The 20,854-nt window shown below is 39.5% G+C and overlaps 1 protein-coding gene across 2 annotated transcripts in view; it reads right to left on the bottom strand.

Annotated features, from left to right (window-relative positions):
- Positions 1-20,854, bottom strand: part of GPD2 (glycerol-3-phosphate dehydrogenase 2) — a 79,716-nt gene that overhangs the window by 12,066 nt on the left and 46,796 nt on the right. The window contains exons 9-17 of one of the 2 annotated variants that reach the window (XM_067299460.1): positions 16,317-16,510; positions 13,484-13,618; positions 13,060-13,235; positions 12,391-12,522; positions 11,665-11,823; positions 9,061-9,173; positions 8,884-8,962; positions 8,670-8,768; positions 1,754-4,877 (exon numbers count right to left, since the gene is read on the bottom strand). In XM_067299460.1, coding sequence (XP_067155561.1) covers positions 4,752-4,877; positions 8,670-8,768; positions 8,884-8,962; positions 9,061-9,173; positions 11,665-11,823; positions 12,391-12,522; positions 13,060-13,235; positions 13,484-13,618; positions 16,317-16,510 — 1,213 coding nt within the window. In that variant the 3' untranslated portion in view covers positions 1,754-4,751. Of the gene's footprint in view, positions 1-1,753; positions 4,878-8,669; positions 8,769-8,883; positions 8,963-9,060; positions 9,174-11,664; positions 11,824-12,390; positions 12,523-13,059; positions 13,236-13,483; positions 13,619-16,316; positions 16,511-20,854 lie in introns of those variants that run through there. The other variant, XM_067299461.1, reaches the window with a different exon arrangement.

The raw sequence follows: 20,854 nt of genomic DNA, 5'->3' as shown, positions 1-20,854 counted from the left end.
CCGCCGAAGGAAAACGGCCCAACCTGCCGAAACGCGAGGGGTTAACGCAGCTGCAGCCTGCCAAGTTGCACTGAGCAGCCTCGGCTGCGGCTGCGGCGGGTCGGGTCGGCAAGGCAGACAAAGCACCGCGCGGCCGCCGCCGCTGACGTTTGCTTGGGGTCAAGTTCAGTGAAACGCACAACAATTAGAATTTCCCAAATTTCTGCGGAAACCGGTCCCCGCTGCTCGTAACCAACTGGATAATCTAATATACATAATGGTCCTTGCAGAAGACAGTTGCAGGGAAAAAAAAATAGTAAGAAAAAGGCTTGCTCAGGAGAGCAATATTTAGTCTCTGGCTTTATTTGCAATGTATGAAGAGGAGGGATTACCCTAGCAAACGCTTGCAGCCGTGGCATCTTCAGAGTGAGAAAAGTATTGATTTTGAAATGAAGTCTATAACCTTCTTGTCACAGTACCTGTGCACATGCTTTGTGCATGTCAAAGCTCCTGCTTCAGGATGCACACGTTCACAGCCCGCGGGGTAATTAAGGGAACGATGACTAAAACCTTGAGGGAGAACGCACCTAAAAATACAAAAGAGCCTTCATTTCAGTAAGGAAAAAACAATGCTTATTTAGGAGCAAAGATTCATCCTTATTGAAGATGGTTTTCCCTCCTCAACAGATGCAATCAGTTCATATTTGACACGGGAACCACCCAGCTCAAGCATCAATGCTTAAATATTAATGTTGCTATGATATTTCATATCATATTTCTAAAACAGGCTGCAGTGAGCAAGTGAACATAAGTTGCAATAAATCTGAATTCCTAACATTCAGTGAAGAAATCATACAAAGCAAGGGAACCCAGTCCTGAAATACTCTTCTAGAAAAACTCCTACTCATTTCAATGAGAGTTTTGTCTCGAGTAACAAATTCAGGATCACGCCCCAAGGCAATTTTAGCGCTGCAAAATATTTGAGACAGAGATGATTACAGCAAATGTTTTCTGACATACTACTTACACACCACAGATTATATAAAATTCATAATCTTTGTAATTATACTCTGGAGGTATCACTCCTGTTTATTTCTCTGCGTGTAGGATACAGGGAGAGGAGCTATTCTGGCTGCACATACACAACCTCTGTATTCAGCAGAGCTAAACTGCAGCTGTGGAGTATCCCTGTTACATGTGTAAATTAAAACCTATAAAAAAAATATGGAGATTATAAAATTTGTGTTAAAACTGATAACAGCTTTACTGATTTACTGACAATGAAAATATATAGCATTTTTTCTGTCAGAACATTAATCAACACATGGCAACCCTGGACTAACTTGACATGTAAAATGATCAAAATGGATTATGTAATCTTTTCCATTCATTTCTATTGATTTTAGTTATGATAAAATTCATCAGTGTGCAAAGGAACACTTGGCCTGGATTTTGTTGGGAGGAAAAAAAAAAAATACCAGTCACAATAGGCTGGTTGTAATTTTAGTAGGAGATTGCAGTACAGAATACCTTACCTGTATGCCATCAGGGAACGCATACAGCTTGCACTCCCCGAGAATGTTAAATACTGTATTAACTCCGAATTTTCACTTTTAAACTATAAAGTGCTAAATTCTGAGCTGAAGTGGCAACACACAGATAAAATTATGTCATGTTTTATTAAAAAGCATCTATTTTGCACCTTTAAACTTTTTCAAGACTAACCAAAGTTATTTCTGTAACTGCCATAACATCAAGGTGCCAGTGAATGGACCATTTTTAATCAGTTTTATTGATTCATGCTTTCAGTTCTTATTCAGTTAAAAACAAGGCACATTAAATACATCCTCTTATTGCTCTATAAATGCATGCAGCTCTTTCTGTATATCAAAAGTAATAAATAGCGGCAATAAAACACCAAGACAGTTATAAAAATGACAAGCCTCAAACACAGTATTTAACAGTTCAATCTAGAACAATAACCTAACAAAACACGTAAGTGCCACATGTAAAAACATGCAGTATGTACATACGCACACACAACACCCCAGTAGTAGGTTACAGATGATTTTAAAAAAACAGAACAACTGAACACCCTCCAGAAATCCCAACTCCCACCTCAAAATTGCAATACTATTTTTCCACCTAGGATCAGAACAACACAAACAGTCACATTTTACAACCATCTCAGCAGCACGTTCACGTGGGGGGGGGGAATTTTTCAGAAAACAAATGCAGGGTGATGAAATTAGTAGTTCTAGATTTTTTTTCACATATGGATTTAACTGTTTTAACTAACATAGGCAACATTCTCTTGCTATACAAAGTAGCTATACAAGACCTTGCTGTGCCATACAAAAAAAAGCAGAGAACCATGACAGTAAAGTGCCAAAGATGCAAGACAAATCCATTTTAGGGGACAAACATATAGCCCAAAAAATCCCAACATCACATTCTGTATGCACTGCTACAAAAAGAAAAGAAAACAGCAACAACAAAAACATCCTCCCCCCCCCCCCAAAGAGCATTTGTGTACAAAGCAGAAAATCCTTTACAGATTTACAGAGAAACTTGTATCAACAGTGCCATTTAAAGGAAAGAAAAATTCTCCTTCACTCCTTTTTTTTTTTTTTTTTAAACCACACCAAACACATTAAACACAATTGTTTTCTTTACTTGGCCTGGAAAAGCTCCTATGCCACTTTTACTTTTTTTTTTTAATTATTAATAACAGAATCTTAACCCCTTCCTCCCTCCTTACCTTGCTCACTGAATCAAAATAACCTGTGTATTGTACATTCATTTCCCTCCAATTCTGTAATACATGTAAAGTCTGTTTTTGTGTTCTTTACTTTTATTTGGAGAGAGTTTTTGAAGTGTGAACCTGTGCCAAACATTTAGATACTTTATCTGAAAATGCTGGAATATGTTTCAAAAGGAAAAGTTAATAGGACCACAGAAACGAACCCCTTTTGTTCATAAAACAAATCCTTACGTTGTCAAGTGTGTGCAAAGCCTCATTCAAACAGACGGTGCCTAACCTGCATCGGACTCAAAGCAAGGAAAGTCAGATCCCCCTAGCATTAGCTGCATTTCAGCACAAGGCAAAATAATAATAATAATAATAAACCCCCACACCCAACACCCTAACAAACAAAACCATTTGAAAGGCATTTTACCTGAGATTTCTTAAGGACTGCCTCCTTTGCTGAAGATTTTACTAAGTGTCTGGACTGAGAGAAATAGAGTTGTTCACAGAATTTTAAAGGAGGCTTCCTTGCTCCCATTTTTAGAGATCTACTGTTTTTCAAAAATTTTTTTGTTTTGTTTAAAAGACTGGGACCCCAGCCCAAAAAAGATCTGTACTTATTACTATCACACTACATACTAATATTCCTCTGCACCTCTATTTTGTGTATGCATGTATTTTCCCTTTAAAATTTTGAAGGTAATCCTTGCTGTTCATTACTGTACTGCTATATCGCATTAGTGAAAGTGGTGACATCAGTTAGAATTTATTGGATTTTATACAAGTAGAAATTCTCTCACCTTAGAACTGAGGCTTCAGGTTTGAGATGTAAACTGGTATTTATACTCAAAGAATACAAAAGAACGAGGAATTAATCAATAAGATATTATTTTTCCCTTTGTTGCTCTGTATTAAGCAGAAATCTTCCATCTGATCTTGATCCTAGTCAGTTTAACAAAAGAAAGGCAAACAGCTAGATGCAACATTGCTGAAAACAGCTCCAATGAGTGGTCTTATTTTTTTTTAATCTTTATATTAATCTGCTGAAAAACAGCCCTTTCACTTTTCTATAAAAACCTACTGGAACACAAAATAAATTTCACTGTTTCACTTTGTATTTGAGAATTTTGTAAATAAATGATTAAGACTATTATACTATCAAAAACTGTCACGTTTTACATATCACCAGTACTTGTTCAAAATTGGAAACAGTATGAAACACCTTACAGCATAAAACATCACTTGCTAGACAATGCAATTTATTAAAGGAAGCTTATTTTTACAAACATGGGAGAAAGGAGAGTTGTCCCCCCCGCTTTTAACATCAAAATTGTAAGTTGTGGGTGATAAATCAAGATTTTGTCTAGTCTTGTAGTTTTCCAGCTTCGTACTGCTGGTATTTTTGTCTAGCCAAGTATTGATACCACTGAAATAATACAGCACTGAAAAGAGCAAAAGCAACCATCCATGCAAGGCTCTGTAAATAATCATGACAACTCCTTAGCATAACAGTTACCTGAGGAAGTTTTCAGGTTTTTGTTTGCTTTGTGATACTATCCTGACCTCCGGAACATCAGCTTTCCTGCTTGCTCTTTTCCGAGGAGGACGGATCGGCAGCTTTTAGACACTTGAGTTTTACATATTTGCAGAATTCCATGTAATGCTCTCTTTAAAGTGGGAATTCACTTTCTAAGTATCATTTTCTTTAAAGGTAAAGGTGATCTAGAAGTTAATGAACAAGGCTGCATGTTCACATGCACCTGTGACGGCACGCAAATCTTCTGGACTGGATTCTTGAACTCTTGTTAATAAACTACGTCTAAAGCATACCCATTCCAAAAGGCCACATACTGGGGTATTAAGAGCTGTACGGAAAACCATTAATAAAGAAAACAAATGCACCAATGTGTTTTCGTATGGACAGATACCAGTCATCCTGGACGAGCAAAGAGAGTCAAAAGCACTGGAATGTGTTTCCGCCTTGGGAGGCAGCTACGCGCAGCCGCAAGCAGGCTGTTCAGACTCACAGTCCACCACCGCTCCGGTCCACGGGAATTACCACCCTCTGACCTAGGTTCTCTTCGGCAGTCTTCATGAGGACAGCCAGGCGGCTCCCAGAGACGCGGCCCTTCTGAATAGCGCTCATGAGCTTAAAGAAACAACATTTTGGAGCATACTATTAGCTTCTTTGCAAGACCAAGAGCAAACCGCAGAAGCTACAGCCCTTCACGGGCAGATCCCAGCAAACAGCGAGGCGGACAGCAGGACAGCCGTAATCGATACCGGCCTCTACGCGTGCGCCATGCGAACCACCCCCAGCACGGCGTACGGAGGGGCCCAGGGCACGAGCCGAGGCGCGCGACTCCGCACCATCAGCGCCGCCACGCGAGGGGCGCGGGGACACCATGCTGCCAGGTGGCCGCCGACGGGAGGAACCGGCAGGTCTGGGGAGCCACGTCCTCTCATCAAGCTCATCCACGTTTTCCAGGAATAGCAGTTGCCCAGGCACAGGTGGCAGGAAAAGTATCAAATACGATCTATTTGGAGGCAACGGTGCAGGCAACCATCAACACCAGGTTTCTTCAATGTCAGTTAAGAATGTAGGATACCCCATCTATTCTATAGGCTCTATTTATTTATTTTTTTAAATAATCTGAAAGTAGCTAAACACGGAATAAGGAGAACGCATTTCCTGATTTACCAGTGACCCTGGGCTACAGCCCTTTTCCTTCAACTGCCCTGCTTTGTAGAGAGAGCGTACTTGACTCCCACTATTCTTTCAAATCCAAATTCCTTTATAGACTTTAAAAACTAATTTGCCTTTAAGTCCTTGAAACTGGGCTCAGCTCTACCTTAATGAACACAGACTAGTGCTAAGATTTTAGTTAAATTCTTCTTTATCCCATGGATAAAATGAGCATTAGACCTGAAATTACATGCGGCCAGCTTGTAAAAGACTAATATGGAAAGCAATCAGCACTTAAAAAAAAGCAAGCAATTTCTTACTCCCACTGAGTGCTAAGAACCCTCCAGGTTTCCTCCCTTCTCTGGGACACGGTATCCGGAGCTGGGTCTGGGCAGACGTGGTACCGCACACAGTCAGCCTCCGCCTGTCCAGGCGGGGATGCCTGCCTGGGAAGGGCAAGGGGAGAGGAGGGAGCCGGCTCCTCACGGACCCGGAAGGGGCTCGGAAGCCACCCACCTCTCGGATACCCTGCGGAGCCCCAAGGAAACACGCGGACACCGGAGTCGGGGAGCAGAGCGCCAGGGGCAGCAAGAGCAGCTGCTGGAAGTGGTAGGAGAAGTCCCCCAGCACCTGGACCTGCCGCTCGCCCTCGTCTCCCTTCCCACGGACGCACCGGGGCTCCCGGAGGACGGGCACTGCCATCGCTCCCATCCACTCCGCTCTGACCTACCCCACCGCCAGCCCCGTGTCTCCCTCCCTTAACCACGCTGCGTGCTCTTCGGCAGAGGGACCATACGTTATCCCGAGCTGAGCAGGCCTGGTGGCCGCGGGTCCCCTCCAGCCCTGGAAAGCTGGCTGATCCTTCAGCGCTGCCATGTAAAGATAAGAGTTGCTGATACGCAGATCTGTCGGGATCCCGAAGGAAATACGGCACTGGAAAAAAGTCCCCTCCCGATTTAAGAGACTTCTTTTGCCTTTACGCACCAAAACTAGTTTCGAAGGGTTCCCTCCTTTTCTGGAGCGTAAACGATGGCAGCACAAGGCTTCTGTATGTAAGCCTTAAGCAAAAGTGATCACTCTTAAGACAGTTCCACATATACACGAGCACCGTTAAAACTCTGCATCACTCCCACAGTGGAAACGCTGCAAGTTTGCACCACTGAGTAAGAGAGCGATGCAACAGACTGACGATCAGATGCAGAAGAGTTCCTCTACTAAGGTGCAAAAACACTACATACGAACCGGGAGACCAGGGCTGCTTTGCATAATATTAATGCCTGAGGAAAAAAATTGCTCAAACTTAAAATCCGAATGACCTGTCCATCATAAACACTGATCAATTCAGCTCATTTTCGATTTGTGAAACACCTGGAAGCATTAGTCTCTCTGCTGAGAGCCGTTCCTGCAAGACTATTATTTGAGTTACACTGGCAATCTACAACTGGCTGAATGAAACCACTTGGCATTGCTGCGCTCCCCACCCTGGTACAACGTGTTCCTATATTCTAATATAAACGTCCACAAATATTTGCACACGGCTTTCCACAAGCATTCTGCCGGTAAAATGCAATTACTTGAAAGTTTTCAGAAAGCAAACACAAAAGTATTGGGAACTGACTTAACAGATCCATTAAAAAAATTAAACAAACATTTAATGTATTTTGTTCCTTCCATGGCAACCTCCTGTTAATTTTATTACCACACTTCCTCCTTAACACTTGGCTGCACAGCAGCTCCCTGTGGGCTGCTGTCCACCTCTATAGGAAGAAAGTGCATATGCACAAATGATCCAGTTATTGCAGTGCCAATCAGCAGTTTTAAATACGTAGATTACATTGTGAAATGCATACGAGAAGCTATTGGCCAATGAGTTACAAAATTTAAAAAAAAAAAAGTATAAACACTGAAAAAAGCAAAGTAGTGATTTGTCATTTATATTTTAGAAATATTCCTATCTCTAATGAGACAATTCAGAGTAAAACAAAGAACCCAGAAACCCACCAAAAAAACCAAACCCACCACAGCAGGCATAATTTGTAGTTGTTTTGAATTCTTAACCACAATGTATCCAAACTAACCAAATTAGAGTTCAACACAGCCATTACAGTAAATGGTTCTTTTTCCAATTAAAGTTTTCATATGCAAAGGGACATGAGAGGGAGACCTTTTTCAATAGCCAGAAAACCACCTGTGATTTTCTTATTTAAATCCATAAGCATAAGCTCCCAAAGCTATTGTTTCCCTCTTGCTCTCCTCCCTCCCTCCTTTTTTTTTTTAATGCATTTTACTCACACAACTAAACCACTGCATTTTAGGCAAATAAATACTCCTTTTTTGTAATGCTGGACACAACCTGTGAAAATTTTCTGCATTTAGATTCAACAATGCTCTTATCCACAGCTCATCTCGAGAGAGACAATTACCATTTCCTCTGCCTTGATCTTGTTTGTTTAACTTGACACAGTGAAGAAAGGGCTGACATTGACCAAAATCCCCAGCATTAATTTATCTCATGTTCGGCATTCATCATTGCCACCACGCAGGAAAGACATGGCAGTCACTTGAAATACCTGACCAAGAAAGACTCCACAAAAACAAAACTGGCCGGCTGGCAACAAACTGCTCATGCAAGGGGAGCTGAGCAAACAAACGTTTTAGTAGCACCCTTAATTTTCTTATTTTAAAGCCTTGCAAACAAAAGATGTACGGGTTGCTAATGCACTATCTTTCATACAAACTGAGGCACCTTTAGTTAATTCAGAAGTAAAAGGAGGATAGTACAGACTAGATACGCTTCAACAACAAACTTATATTTCCTCATTCTCTAGTACTTACTAAACTATTCTGAATATTTTAACCACTTATTAGGCCCACATAAATGTCAACGTACATAACTGTGCAATATAACTTCCAATGGGCAATTATCTCATTTTGACTTGATTTAAACAGCATTTCTACATTAGAAAGTCAGATTCAGGTAGATTTTCCAAATAGTGCCTATCGTTTGGGTCTTATAAGATCAATGTCTGCACAGGAAAAATCCTTGTGTTTCAAAGTTGCTCGAGGATGGTTGTGTGTCAGTCACTTTTGTCTCGTGATGCGGCAAATAGCATTAAAACTACTGCACTACCCAAGCGTCGCTCCCCTCGTCTCCAACCCACCCTCCAGCAAAGGTGGGGACAGAGGGGGGAAATAAATAAATGCCCACGCCTGTGTTCATTAAAGCTACAGCCCTCGTTACAAAGAAACGCCTACCTGCAAAAACTCATTGAGCTCGACCTGTCCATTTTTGTTCAGATCTACTTCATTTAGAATATCATGAAGTGTATTTTCATCAATTTGAACGCTGATGCTCTAGACAAAAAATAGAGAAGAATGTCACTGGATTATTCAGCACTATTTATGCCACACTCTGCAGTTTAGCTAAGAGCTTTAAAAAGGAAAATAAAAGAACATAAGAAAATGTTACCTCCAAGACACGCTGGACATCCAGTATAGTAATAAACCCTTTCTTGTCCTTGTCAAACATATGAAATCGCTTCTTGTATCTGCAAGTTAAGGATTATCAGTGAGAAAAACTGCACTCAAAAGTGTGACAGGAGTTAATTCCTAACAACATAGGAAAGTCTACTTCTACTTTACTTACCTTTCAATATCTGAAGGCACTAGACTGATTTCAGAGCTGTCTGTTAATTGATCAGATTTTACTTTGTAGCCCATTTCATAATATAGAAACTTCTTAGCAGCTTCAAGTTCTTCCTACATCAGGAAAGAAAAACTGTCTCTGTTTCTGAGGAATAACAAGTTTACATAATTATTTTTAATACAGTATTTTACTAGTTCCTTCCACTTAACTAGAATTTATATGATGTCCAAAAATTAAGCAGATGGTTGCCGAAAAGTATCTAAAAAAATAAGTTACATAAGCTTAGGCACTTTTTAGTCTCAAAAAAAAGTAGAAGTCTTTACTAGACTTGATAATTGCATTAGAACACATGGACTGTGTAAACACTTTTAGGATCATATCATGCCTTCAGTCACACATGCTGTTTCTACCCATGTCAGGAAGAACTGTACCTATGAATTGCCATTTAATTAGTTGGCATCTTAGCACAATGTTTCACTTAACTGTCTAAAACCAGCAAAAATCAGGAGAATCAACACTAGGCAGGTTCCTGATGCTTTAAACTGCATTTTTCATGGTAGTAAAATTAAGTTACTACCTGAAAGTTCAGCGCAAGCTCTTCCGTGGCCAGTATTAAAAAATGATAAACCTCTCCAATACATAATGTACTGTAGAGCGCACAGTTCTTTTCTACAGCTATAGGTACATCAAACACGGTTCCAAGAGAGTGGCACAAGCATCTGCCACAAAAGTCACCAGTACGAAAGGTTCACCCCACAGATTACAAATAAGTACAAGTATACTGAGTAACAGCTGCACTAACAGTAAAAAAATTCCTAGGCATATATATCACTTTAAGCCAAGGACCTTATCTAGCAAAAGACTTGTTCTTTAAGGCATATTAGGACACCACCTAAGCTATACAGGACTACCCTCACATATTTCAATACAAGCATGCAATTAGCTTTAAAGTCCCAAACCAAAAAAGACTTAAAGTTAATGGTCTTATCAGATCTAAATTAAGAAACACATTCTGAATATGCATGGAATTGCCTTGTACCTCAAGTTGTAATAAAAAAAAAAAAAGTAAAAAATAAAAAAAGCACCCACAGAATCACAGTAAAAATGTAGCACTTCAAGATGACCCAAGTCTGGTTATAGAAACAACACTCAGTACCTTGGGGGGGGGGGGGCGGGGGTGGCATTTAGCCTCATCCAAAAGAAGGATTTTTCCAGAAGACTCCCCTGCGGGTACGCAGGGAACGCAACACGCAGAGAGAGGCTGTGCCTCGCTGCCGTTAGGGCACCCGCACGAGCTGCTCCGTAGACCGCACAGGCGCACGCAGCGCCCGTCGGCCGCCTTCGCTCCAGCCTGCCGCGAGCAGCGGCGCCCGACCCCGCGACTACGGACGGCCGCGGTTAGGACTGCCCGGGCAACTCTAACATCACGGCGGTTGCAAGTTTTTTGCTTTGGAAACTTCGCGTTTTCTAATCTGTCATTACGGAAGGATTGATACAGCTTTGCCAACACGATAAATCAGTACACGAGCAAGCCGCGCGGGGCGAGGGCGAGACACCGCTCTAATTTTCGTCAAACACCTCTGACTGGGAGGCTGCTCAACATACACACACACAAGCAACTCAGCTCACAACCGCGAGCTGACAACCGACACGACGGCGTCCTCCTCTTTATGCATATTCCTCTGGGGAGGCCCTGGGTCACCGCAGGTCCTCTGCCTGGCAGGATTCACACGAGCTCCCTTCAGAATCTTAATGAAACGGCTAACACGAGCGAGCAACGGGAAGCTTTCTATTCCTTCTGGAGTGGAAGGATTACGTGAGCGTTCATAGGTCCCGCCTACTTTAACGGACTGAAAGAAGTTCCGATCCATACGTCCCATTTAGATACGGCACTTGCTGTGCTTGCTTTCCTTCACCATACTCTATGTGACATTAGAAGTGCAGTCTATGACATTCTGGACATTCATCTTTTGTGATGGAAACAGAAAGAAAGGATGATCAGCAACTTATGTGATAAGTCAGAAGTGGTAGGATTCATTTCAGTTAACAGGGTATCTACATCTAAACTAGTTTCCCAAAGTTCTCCTGACAGTTTGTGGAGATCTAAAAGCGAGTGCAGGATTCAACTCGGTGCAAAGCAGATGCCTTCATTTAGGGTGAGTCATCTGACCAAACTCTGTTAACCACAGAGGAGGGGTACAAAGATCAGCTTAGATATAGCTGGCTACACTACCAACACCATAACTAAAGTGAGATGAGTCTCACACCGTATATCTGAGTCTTCCAAGACCGGCCTGCTGAGAAACATCACCACAAAAAAAATATCTGAACAGGAATAAGATAATAATGCCGAGTTTGCTTTCATTTTTTTTAAGTTAGGGAACACCAGGATATAGATCTTCACTTTTCCCCTCCACCCCCAGCCAACACAAATTCAGTTGATAGCTGTTTTGATAAAGTCTTTCATACTGAAATATGCTGAGGGAATTATTCTCGCAGGAAGAAAGCATCATTTGAAGTTTTCCATTCAGCTGATTCAGATTGTTAACATGGAAACTACTTAAGAGAAACAAAACAGTTTCAGACAAAAAACGCCCTTTGTACCTTTTTTTTCTGCTCATTCCAGTTAAGTTCTTTCCCCATTATATCTACAATTCTTGGCAAAGCTTCCTCAGCAGCCTGCACATTCAGGAAGGCCAAGCGTGTACGGCGGGAAATCATATCCACTGCAGTGCGGGCATACTCTTTTACACCATATACGACCTAGAATAGTAAGAGACGTTAAAAAAAAAGAGAGAGAGAAAAAAACATGCTTTTTATTATTATTTTTTTTAAACAGCTGAGCATTGTAATGAGCTATTTCATAGGAAGGTAAAAACAACAGAAGGCATTGGCAAATGGGATGAAAAAGTAAACAGGAACATTGCCTGGAAATGATTTTCAGCATCACAAATTGCATCACCGGCCCAACTAACAAAATAAATTAAAAAAAAAATCTGTAACTAGATCCCACCCTACATACCAAGAGAAATATTAGACAAGCTCCTTTTTCCTTAGAACATTTTAAAACATGCATCTGGGATCAAATATGGTCATATATACATATATCTAAAAATGTGTTTGGGGAAGGGGAAAAGCAAAAACAGGATAAAAAAAAGCAGAACTTATTTCATATTTCACAGAACTTTATTCATATATATTTTTTAACATCCCAGAATCAGACCTCAAAGGAAAGTACTTATGAAGATGTTTTACAGAGACAGACTAATCTACAACCTGCTTCTTTTCTGAGAAAGCAATCAAAGAGCATTATGCAGCTTTTTCACATACCTCAGCTTCAATATAAGGAAATTCAGATACAAGACGCTTCCCAACAATAGGCCATCTCTTTCCTGTAACTTGGGCTATTTTTGCCACCTCAAAAGCCTTGTCACCGTACGTAGAAGCTAGATGCTGAGCCACCTATGGAATTGAAAGCAAATGCAGTATTCTTTCAAAAGCACACCAAATATAGGCAAGTTTTTCTTGTCAATTCTCTCATCGCTGATAACAAATAGAGTGAGGAGGGTATTAGGTTTTGATTGTGTGGGAGGAAACTACTTGTGTTGTGAATGCTTAGACCAGCACTAACACTACTACACATGTATCAATGTAACTGTGACTAATGATGCTTCAACTCTTTTCTGCTACGTTGTGATCACATCTGAAGCATATATTTTGTTGGGCTTGAAGGGCAAGAGACTCTGGCTTGTCATATGCATTTAAAAGCTGGAAACAATTTTAAGATTATGAAGAAGAGAAGGAAAAAATGGCATATAATGTCTATGAGAAAAGAATAATTACTAGAACTTATTTCTTATAAAACTATCCTTACCCTGGCCAGGTCTTATCTGATTTAACAGCCCTTTGCACAAGTTATGCTGGTAGTAGATTAAATAAAAAGACAAAACCCTCCAACACAGAAGCATCAGAGCATAAACAGAAAGACCAATGACTCACCTCACTTTCAAGTCCGTAGTCTTGGACTAACCTAATGTAGAGAGTAGGACTCCAGTACTCAGCCCCTTCCAGTTGCAGCCCAACAGTCCTACTGGAACCAGCATTGAGACCATGAGCCTGAATAGCAGCGTCAATGGTGTCCTGTGCCATGGCACGGTAGGTTGTCCACTTCCCACCTGCAAGCAACACATTCATTTGTTTATTTGGGGAAACTAAGAGAAATACATATAGTGCATGCCAGATTCATACTTCATATATCTCATTATTCTTACTAGACTTATTCCAACAAGTCAGTCAGGCTACCACTGACAGATCATTATTAAGTACAGGAATGTGAAGGAGTATCCTGCAAGAACATTAAAGTTTTGAGTAAAATTTATTGGGGAAGCCCAACAAAGCTTTACTTAAAATGAACCTCCAGTACCTGCTATTGTAACAAGGCCACTGTCACTGACAGCAACAACATGATTGCGGGATATTGACTGAGTGTCTTTAGAGTTGGGGTCCGTGACCAGAGGACGAATGCCACTCCATGCTGCCAGCACGTCTCCTCTTCTCACTGTCGAGAACCAAAGAACAGCCAAAGAAATTTAGGTACTAATTCCTGTTTATCTCACATTCCTCTTATGTTCTTTGTGGGATTACCTGTAAGTAGATTCTCAGTGTGAAACAAGGACTGCACCACACCATGCTGCTGGCCGAGCAACTCAAAAAGACAGAGAAGATTCTCCAGGGTAATGGAATGCATTGGGCTAGAGAATTATAAAATGGCACGGCCCTGATCTGCATCGATAATGTCTTTTCTCTACCCCAAAACAGACAAGTCACTGACAGAAAGGTCCATTTTTCACAGTGGGTAGAAATCCAGCAGACTAGAGATATTCTGAGAACTGATCCACTGTGAGACCACTCTTGAACTTGCTATCAACTCAAAAAATAAAAACAAACATAACCCCCCCCCCCCAAAAAAAAAACGGAGCCAAAACAACCCCCACCCCAGCACCAAGGCTTCTCCTTGCTTGTTTTTATTGACAGGACAGTCATTACATTGCATTTGGGAACCTTGGATAAAGTCTGTTCTGCAAGAGCACAACATCCTGCTTTAAGGACCTCAAAGTTGTTTTTAAATACAGTAAGCTATTTTTCTGAATTTTGCTCTTGACAAATTATATTTATTCAGAGTCCTTATTGAAAGTGTAATTACACATACACACAAGAAAATTTATTAGCAATGTTCTATTTATTAGCAGACCCCAAATCTTGTACCCCCAGACAAACCTCCAGCACCTGTTACTGCAGAGCAACCCAAAAGGGCCCAGCTGACTTGTCAAACACAACTCACTAGAAGTCCACATTGTCCTTACACAAATACCTCTTTGGGACCTGGCTTCCCATCCTTAACGGTACGTCAGAAACTTTTCCCCACTCTACAATAAAGGTGAGCACAAGGCTTCCCTGCCTCCAGCCCACATGTGCTATTCCTCTGCTTATCAGTTACCCCTAAAGCCAATCCTGACTTTTCAGTAAACTTAGAGGAATAAAATCTGAAGGCATCAAGCAATAAAAATAAAAGCCCTTAACAGTTGTAGGAAGATACCCTAGCCTCTTGAAGTCAATGTTTATTTTAAATAAAACATGGGACCAATAGAGAATGTAATGAACTTAATTCTGTTGCTTATTAAATTTACAATAGAAAAATTGACCAATTTGCTTTATACTGAAGCCTTTGGAACATTTTTTACTATAACTTTCAAATAACTGATAATGAAGAATCAATAACAGGGTGTAAAAATATCCCCCAAAGAACACAAAATAGATTTCAGAAATCAATGGTGCTCTGCCAGCATGTTTAACCTGCCAAAATGAAGTGTTAATCACAGAAATAAGATACCATATTACGTTTATAAACTAATGAAACTAGAAAAAGCAGCATGCGTGACACTATAATTAAACAGTTGGAACACATCCAAGCCTGTGTAAGTTGATAACCCTGGCACCGTCTCTGGCAGCAAAAAGGCAGGTCTGCAGTGAGTTGATATGGCCAGCACAGTTGTTAATTCAATAACAGGCAATCTATAAACACTGCTAATTGCATATGTGAAAAACAGCGTGCACCTAGGTAGGTTTCTGTCTAAAGCATTAAACACTTCATAATGTACTTCTGTAAAATACCTTGCAAAATTTCTGTCTTATTCACAGTCTAACTCAGTCTAAGCTACCTGTCTGGCCTATCACACTTATTTATATCGACTTCTGCATAAGACACTTAATGGTACATTTTGTAAAGACTATTTTTCTTAACTTTATACAAAATAGAGTCATCAATTACCCACTTTAGGGAAGAATAAACAAGTAATCTAGTGTTTCCAACCTCCGAAGAGCAAGCTTCCTAGATCTAGTGTAGAAGATGCTGTAATGTTCCTGACAAGAAGAGTGCTTTTCAGATTTATTTTAATGCTGCTACTACAAGAGAAATCTAGGAGTACAAGAGCTTTCACAGAAACATTTAAAAACCTCACTATGACAGAAACCGGATGGCTCAAAGACATAGCAATGAGATACGAAGCCTCTCACCTTTAAACCAACACCCTGAATCCAAATGGGCCAGTGTCTTACAACAAATGAGCCAGTGTTCTCAAGTTCAGCTACTGAGTGGAATAGCTATCACCAAGTGATATTTATAAATTTCCTTTTTACCCATAATACTGCCCTCTCCAACTGAAAACTGACCCTACGAGATATTTACCAGTTCAAGAAAAGTAAATATTAAGAACAAAGTACTTAAAAAAACAGAAATAAAAACAAAAAAAAAACCAAAAAAGGGAAAAGTCAAAAGAACTCTTCTTTCAAGAAGAGTGAGTGAATGATTTGATGTACTTGTGTTGATGTATGACTGAACTGTCCCACTTCCACAAAAGTGCCATTTGCAACCCAGAAAGACCAGCAGACTTGGCAGTGCAGCTTAGACAGTAAGTGCCAGTTAGTTGAAAGGTATATGAAATCTAAATGTTCTGAGATCAACTGATTTCCATTTAAGCAGTCCAAGCAGCGCAGGTATATCCTGCAAAGCATCATTTTATAGCTCTGAAACATAGATCAAGATGACACTTATGTCCCACTTGTGTTAGAAAGACCCAGATGAACAAGAACCATAGTTGTCGCAGTCATATAAAACTTTAGACAAGCAGCATTTACTCACATTGAAACACTGCAGACTCATCAGTACCCTCCCAGTGAAAAACAGAGACAAGGTTTACCTTCAACATCACAACTAAGGTAGTTGCGCACTTCACTCAAAATGAAGTTTATATCTTCTTCTGTCGGTATCGGATGGGAAGTAACATCAGTTGGGCTGTCTGTGGTCCCTGCTATTGTCATCTTCTCCCACGGCAGGAAGAAAATCACTCTGCCATCGCTGGTGGCTGGGTCAAGCAGACCCATGTTATCAGGGCTGAAATGGAGAACAGACACATTCAAGACAAATCGGGCACCATTAGAATGAAGGTGAGGAGTCTGTTCTTACACACCTCCTGCCCCTGCTAAAAGTATTAGAACATTATTTTTGTTCTTAGGCCAAAAGATTAAGAAGCGATCAGCTATTATTTTGTAAGTTGCCATGACTCAATTTTAAAAGGTAGTCCCAGAAGTTTTGAGAAATAAGGTCCTTTAATACAACTCTCAGATGTTACTGGAATTTTACTGGAATTTACTGGAATTCATTTCCTAAATGAGTTTGCAGGACACTTCTTTAGCTTAAGTAATCAGGCCTTTGGCATCTCATATCTCCATTCACTCTTGGAAGTCTTGCTTGTACAAATTTAAATACAAAAATCTGTAAATTTTAAAACAGCGTTAACTTGAAGACAGTGTTATGGAATGAAGGAAAGGTAAGGCCAAAAAAAAGTGCATGTTAGAATGGAAGAATTAAGAACAGATCTCTAGTTCAGTTTTGATGTGTGCATACACGCATATACATAAACATGAGTTCAAGTATATGAGCGGACAAATTTAAGACCAAGTACTGGTAACCTGGGTTATCAATTATCTGTCCCCTATACAGAGGGCAAAGAAACACAGACATACAAAGCCCCTCGCCCCGTGACATTTACAGCAACCTTCATTCACAGAAGGTGAAGGTTCGTGGGGTAGATGTTAGTAATAAGAAGAAAAAGGAAGAAAACTAGAGAACAGCAAGATTAAAGTTATAAGCATTATCAGCACATTAAAAAAAAATTAAGCTTTCAATGATGCTGCAACTTGAGTTTGCTAACCACCTGCCACCTGAACTGGAAGTTAAGGCCACAGTTTCCCAAGAGATTCAGATCAGTATTCGGAAGTATATTCTGAATACTTTAGCTCTTGTTATGGCATTCCTATACTGCAATCCATGGGGAGAGGCAGAGGCAGACTCAGTAGGATGAAAAGCAAACAAACAGTAGTTCTCCGTATAAGGAATTTTAATTTATGTATCACCATTTTCCAGTATAACTTAAAATAAAAAAGTCCACATGCACAAAGGAAAACAAAATTATATCTTATTTAATAGCTTTACCTATATTTCAGGAAAGAAAAGGCTTCTATAAGAACCTGAACAGAGTAAACAGTTTTCATACCCATTTGTTTATTCATTTTTATTTAAAGAAAAGACACCGACTTTCATTTATAAGGGCTTCTGGTTCCTGAAAAACATTTGCAGTCTGCTTAGCAGTCCTCAGGTTCTGCATCTATTTCTGATAATGGTCATGATAGGAGGTATATTTTTAGACTCTAATAAGAGCCACCAGAGGGAAATAATTCAATGGACTCAAGTAACTAACACTATAAGCTGAAGGTAGACAAAGAACTAGTTGGATATGGATTACCTGTTTAAGACAGCTACAAGCTGAATCAGTCATTATTTCATTTTTAGGAAGTCTAAACTGATTACTGAAGATAAGTTTTCAATATCTGGAAAGGCTAGAAGAGAAGCTGAAAATTTCATATATAGCATGTATATTAGAATATTTTTTAGATGATATTTATAGACAGCTTAAGCATACAGTTGGAGAAGTACAATTTAATAGGGGAAGTCAACACAGATTTGTGAAAGGTAAATCACGTCAGACAAATGATTACTTTCTAAAATGAAAAAGCTATTGATTTAGAGACAGAGGAAACTAGAGATTTAATATACAATATCAGAATAGTCAGAAAACTTTAGAACAGATACTTTGTCAGAAGTATGAATAAAATTTTTAAATGCAATTTAGGTAAAAAAGGTTAAAACATGAGAAAAACAAGTAGAAACTTGAAGATAACTTTCACCTATGAAACGAAGTGTTCACAAATCAGATGATAGTGAAATGCTGAGAAAGGATGAAACTGAGTCTTCCATATGCCAATTAATTTAATGACTGCTGGCAATCCTGGGAAGATCTCTCTCAATCTCCCATTGCTATGTTCATTCCATCTTGTATAAATACCTGAAAAGCCACTGAAACAAATTTAGAAGGAGTTTCCTATCCAACAGGAGTGTCCTCACACAAGGATAGTGGCTGTTCTGGAATCTCCCTAGAGCCAAACTAGGGCATACCAGGAATACTTCTGAAACAACACATTTTTACAAGACAGGAATTCTTGCTACTAAGGAATGGATGCCACTGTAGTACAAGCTATAGCAGTAACCATTCATTGAAAGATTTCTCTATTAGTCTTAAAAGACTTATTAAAATAGGTAAGTTATGGACTGCAAACTTCAATATGAAGTGTAAAACAATGCCTTTACCTAGAAATTTACAGTGGCCAATACGAATTGTCTTGGAGTACAGTACACATGGGTTTGAAGTGACTGTCAGCAGAACAAACATCAAGATACTTGGCCCTTTGTGAGCCTAATGATAAAGCTATAATAAGATATTTAAGAGATGGTTTAAAACAACTGGATTTGTTTGGCGCATAACGTCTACTTTTAAATATGCTTCCTTTTCAGAAAAGCAGTGTATTTAAATTGGAGAATATAGGTAGAATATATGACAAATGAGGAAAGAAACTTGAAAACAGAATATGTTTTATGGTCTCATATATATATATATATATATATATATATATATATATATATATAAACTGTGTGGCTTCAAAACTAAATAAAATGATTTAACTGGAGAACAGATCAGAACTGTCAAGCTTGAAGTCAGTAAGTGGTAGACTTTAGAATATGACATTTTACAGACAGCAGAAGAGAGACATGGAAGACTTCCAGTTGAAGTATTTGACCAAAGCACCACAAATGCAATTAAATAGAAAATAGGTGACTTTCAAGACAGTAGAACTAAGGTTTACCACACAAGTTCAACTTTAAAAGTGTTATTAATTTGAAATGCACAGTGGATAGTAAAATTCCAGAAAGACTGAAAACATCTGAAGTCTGTCAGAAGAGTTTAAGAAGTATTGCATACATACACACATTTCAGGCAGCAAGTGCACAAAGGTAGCTGAAATCCCCCTGTCTTTCTCATTTTGGCAGGAAAAATTATGAAGTGCATATAGTATGATATACTTAAGTGATAAGGAGTGAAAGAGACTTACTGCAGCTACTGGAATAGATGTGCATATACTAAAAATAGAATTACTGAGAAGAGTAATACTGGAACTATTAATGAAGAACATAAAAAGGTAGAAATCCTGTGGGAAATAAATGCATTGTTAACATTATTTTACAAATTCTTAACTATATTTATATCTAAAAATATCTACCTGTTTGTTATAAAACTTTCATTGTGCGAGCTTAGGCCAAGATTCTACAAAACAGGTATCACCGAGGCAAGCGGATGCAAGGAAATGACAATCTTACTCATTCAGGAGTATTCACTTGGCACCAGGAGCAGACACTTGATACAACTGAGATTAAATACCATGAGTATTTTTTATTTAGCAGACAGTTCCTTAGTTTAGCTATCCTACTTAAAGGAAATTCAGTGCGGTTTTATCTGATCAGCAGTACTGTGGAGGCAGCATGTGGGTAGATACTATTTTACAAGAAAAGTAATGCCCACATGCTGACATACACTGGGGAACAAGGAGAACAAGAATTCTCCAGATTTCCAATTAAAATTATTAGGTTATTACACAGTACATAAATTAGAGCTATCATGCATATCAAGCCATCTTCTCTCTGAATCTACATAGCAATTCAAAGTTTAGAAACTTCTACTTCATACGTTTACATGTTCTTTTGGCATAGGGCCACATGGACTTCTTGCACAGTACAGGACAAAACCAGGATTACAACCCATTTCTCTTGATTGCTACTGCTTCAGGACAACTATCAGGTCATTTTGCTATTTTTCAGGTGGAAAATGCACAGGAAAGAACAGAATGCAAGAGCGATTTTACACTAGGCCAAAAAAAGGCCTCAATTTTACAGTCCATGGGTCATGTCCTATTGGGATAACCCAGGCAAAAACAACATGTGCACTGGAAGTCTGAATTTATATTCACATAATAGTGCAATGGTCATATGGAAGGCATTATTATTATAAGTGCACAATATCAACAGAATTGGGGTAAGTCTATAAATCGTGAATTTCCATTAGAATGCTAATGACTTCAGAAACCACAGGTAATATTTGAGCTTCAACTGAAAAGTCTTATTTGGTAGAAAGGGATTTGGTTTAGCAGCAGCAAGCGAGAAAAAGGCAACAGGAATCTGCATAGGGCATGTTTGCAGAATGCCGCAGAAATGTGTTCTTTAATGGGGTCAGCAGAGGGAGATGCGTCCTTTCTACCGAAAGCAAGCATGGGTGCGAGGGCTCATGTC

The sequence above is a fragment of the Apteryx mantelli genome, chromosome 6, assembly GCF_036417845.1.
Source record: "Apteryx mantelli isolate bAptMan1 chromosome 6, bAptMan1.hap1, whole genome shotgun sequence".
In the NCBI taxonomy this organism is placed as follows: Eukaryota; Metazoa; Chordata; class Aves; order Apterygiformes; family Apterygidae; genus Apteryx; species Apteryx mantelli.
The sequence above is the reverse complement of the archived record's forward strand: the minus strand, read 5'-3'. Positions and strand labels throughout refer to the sequence as shown.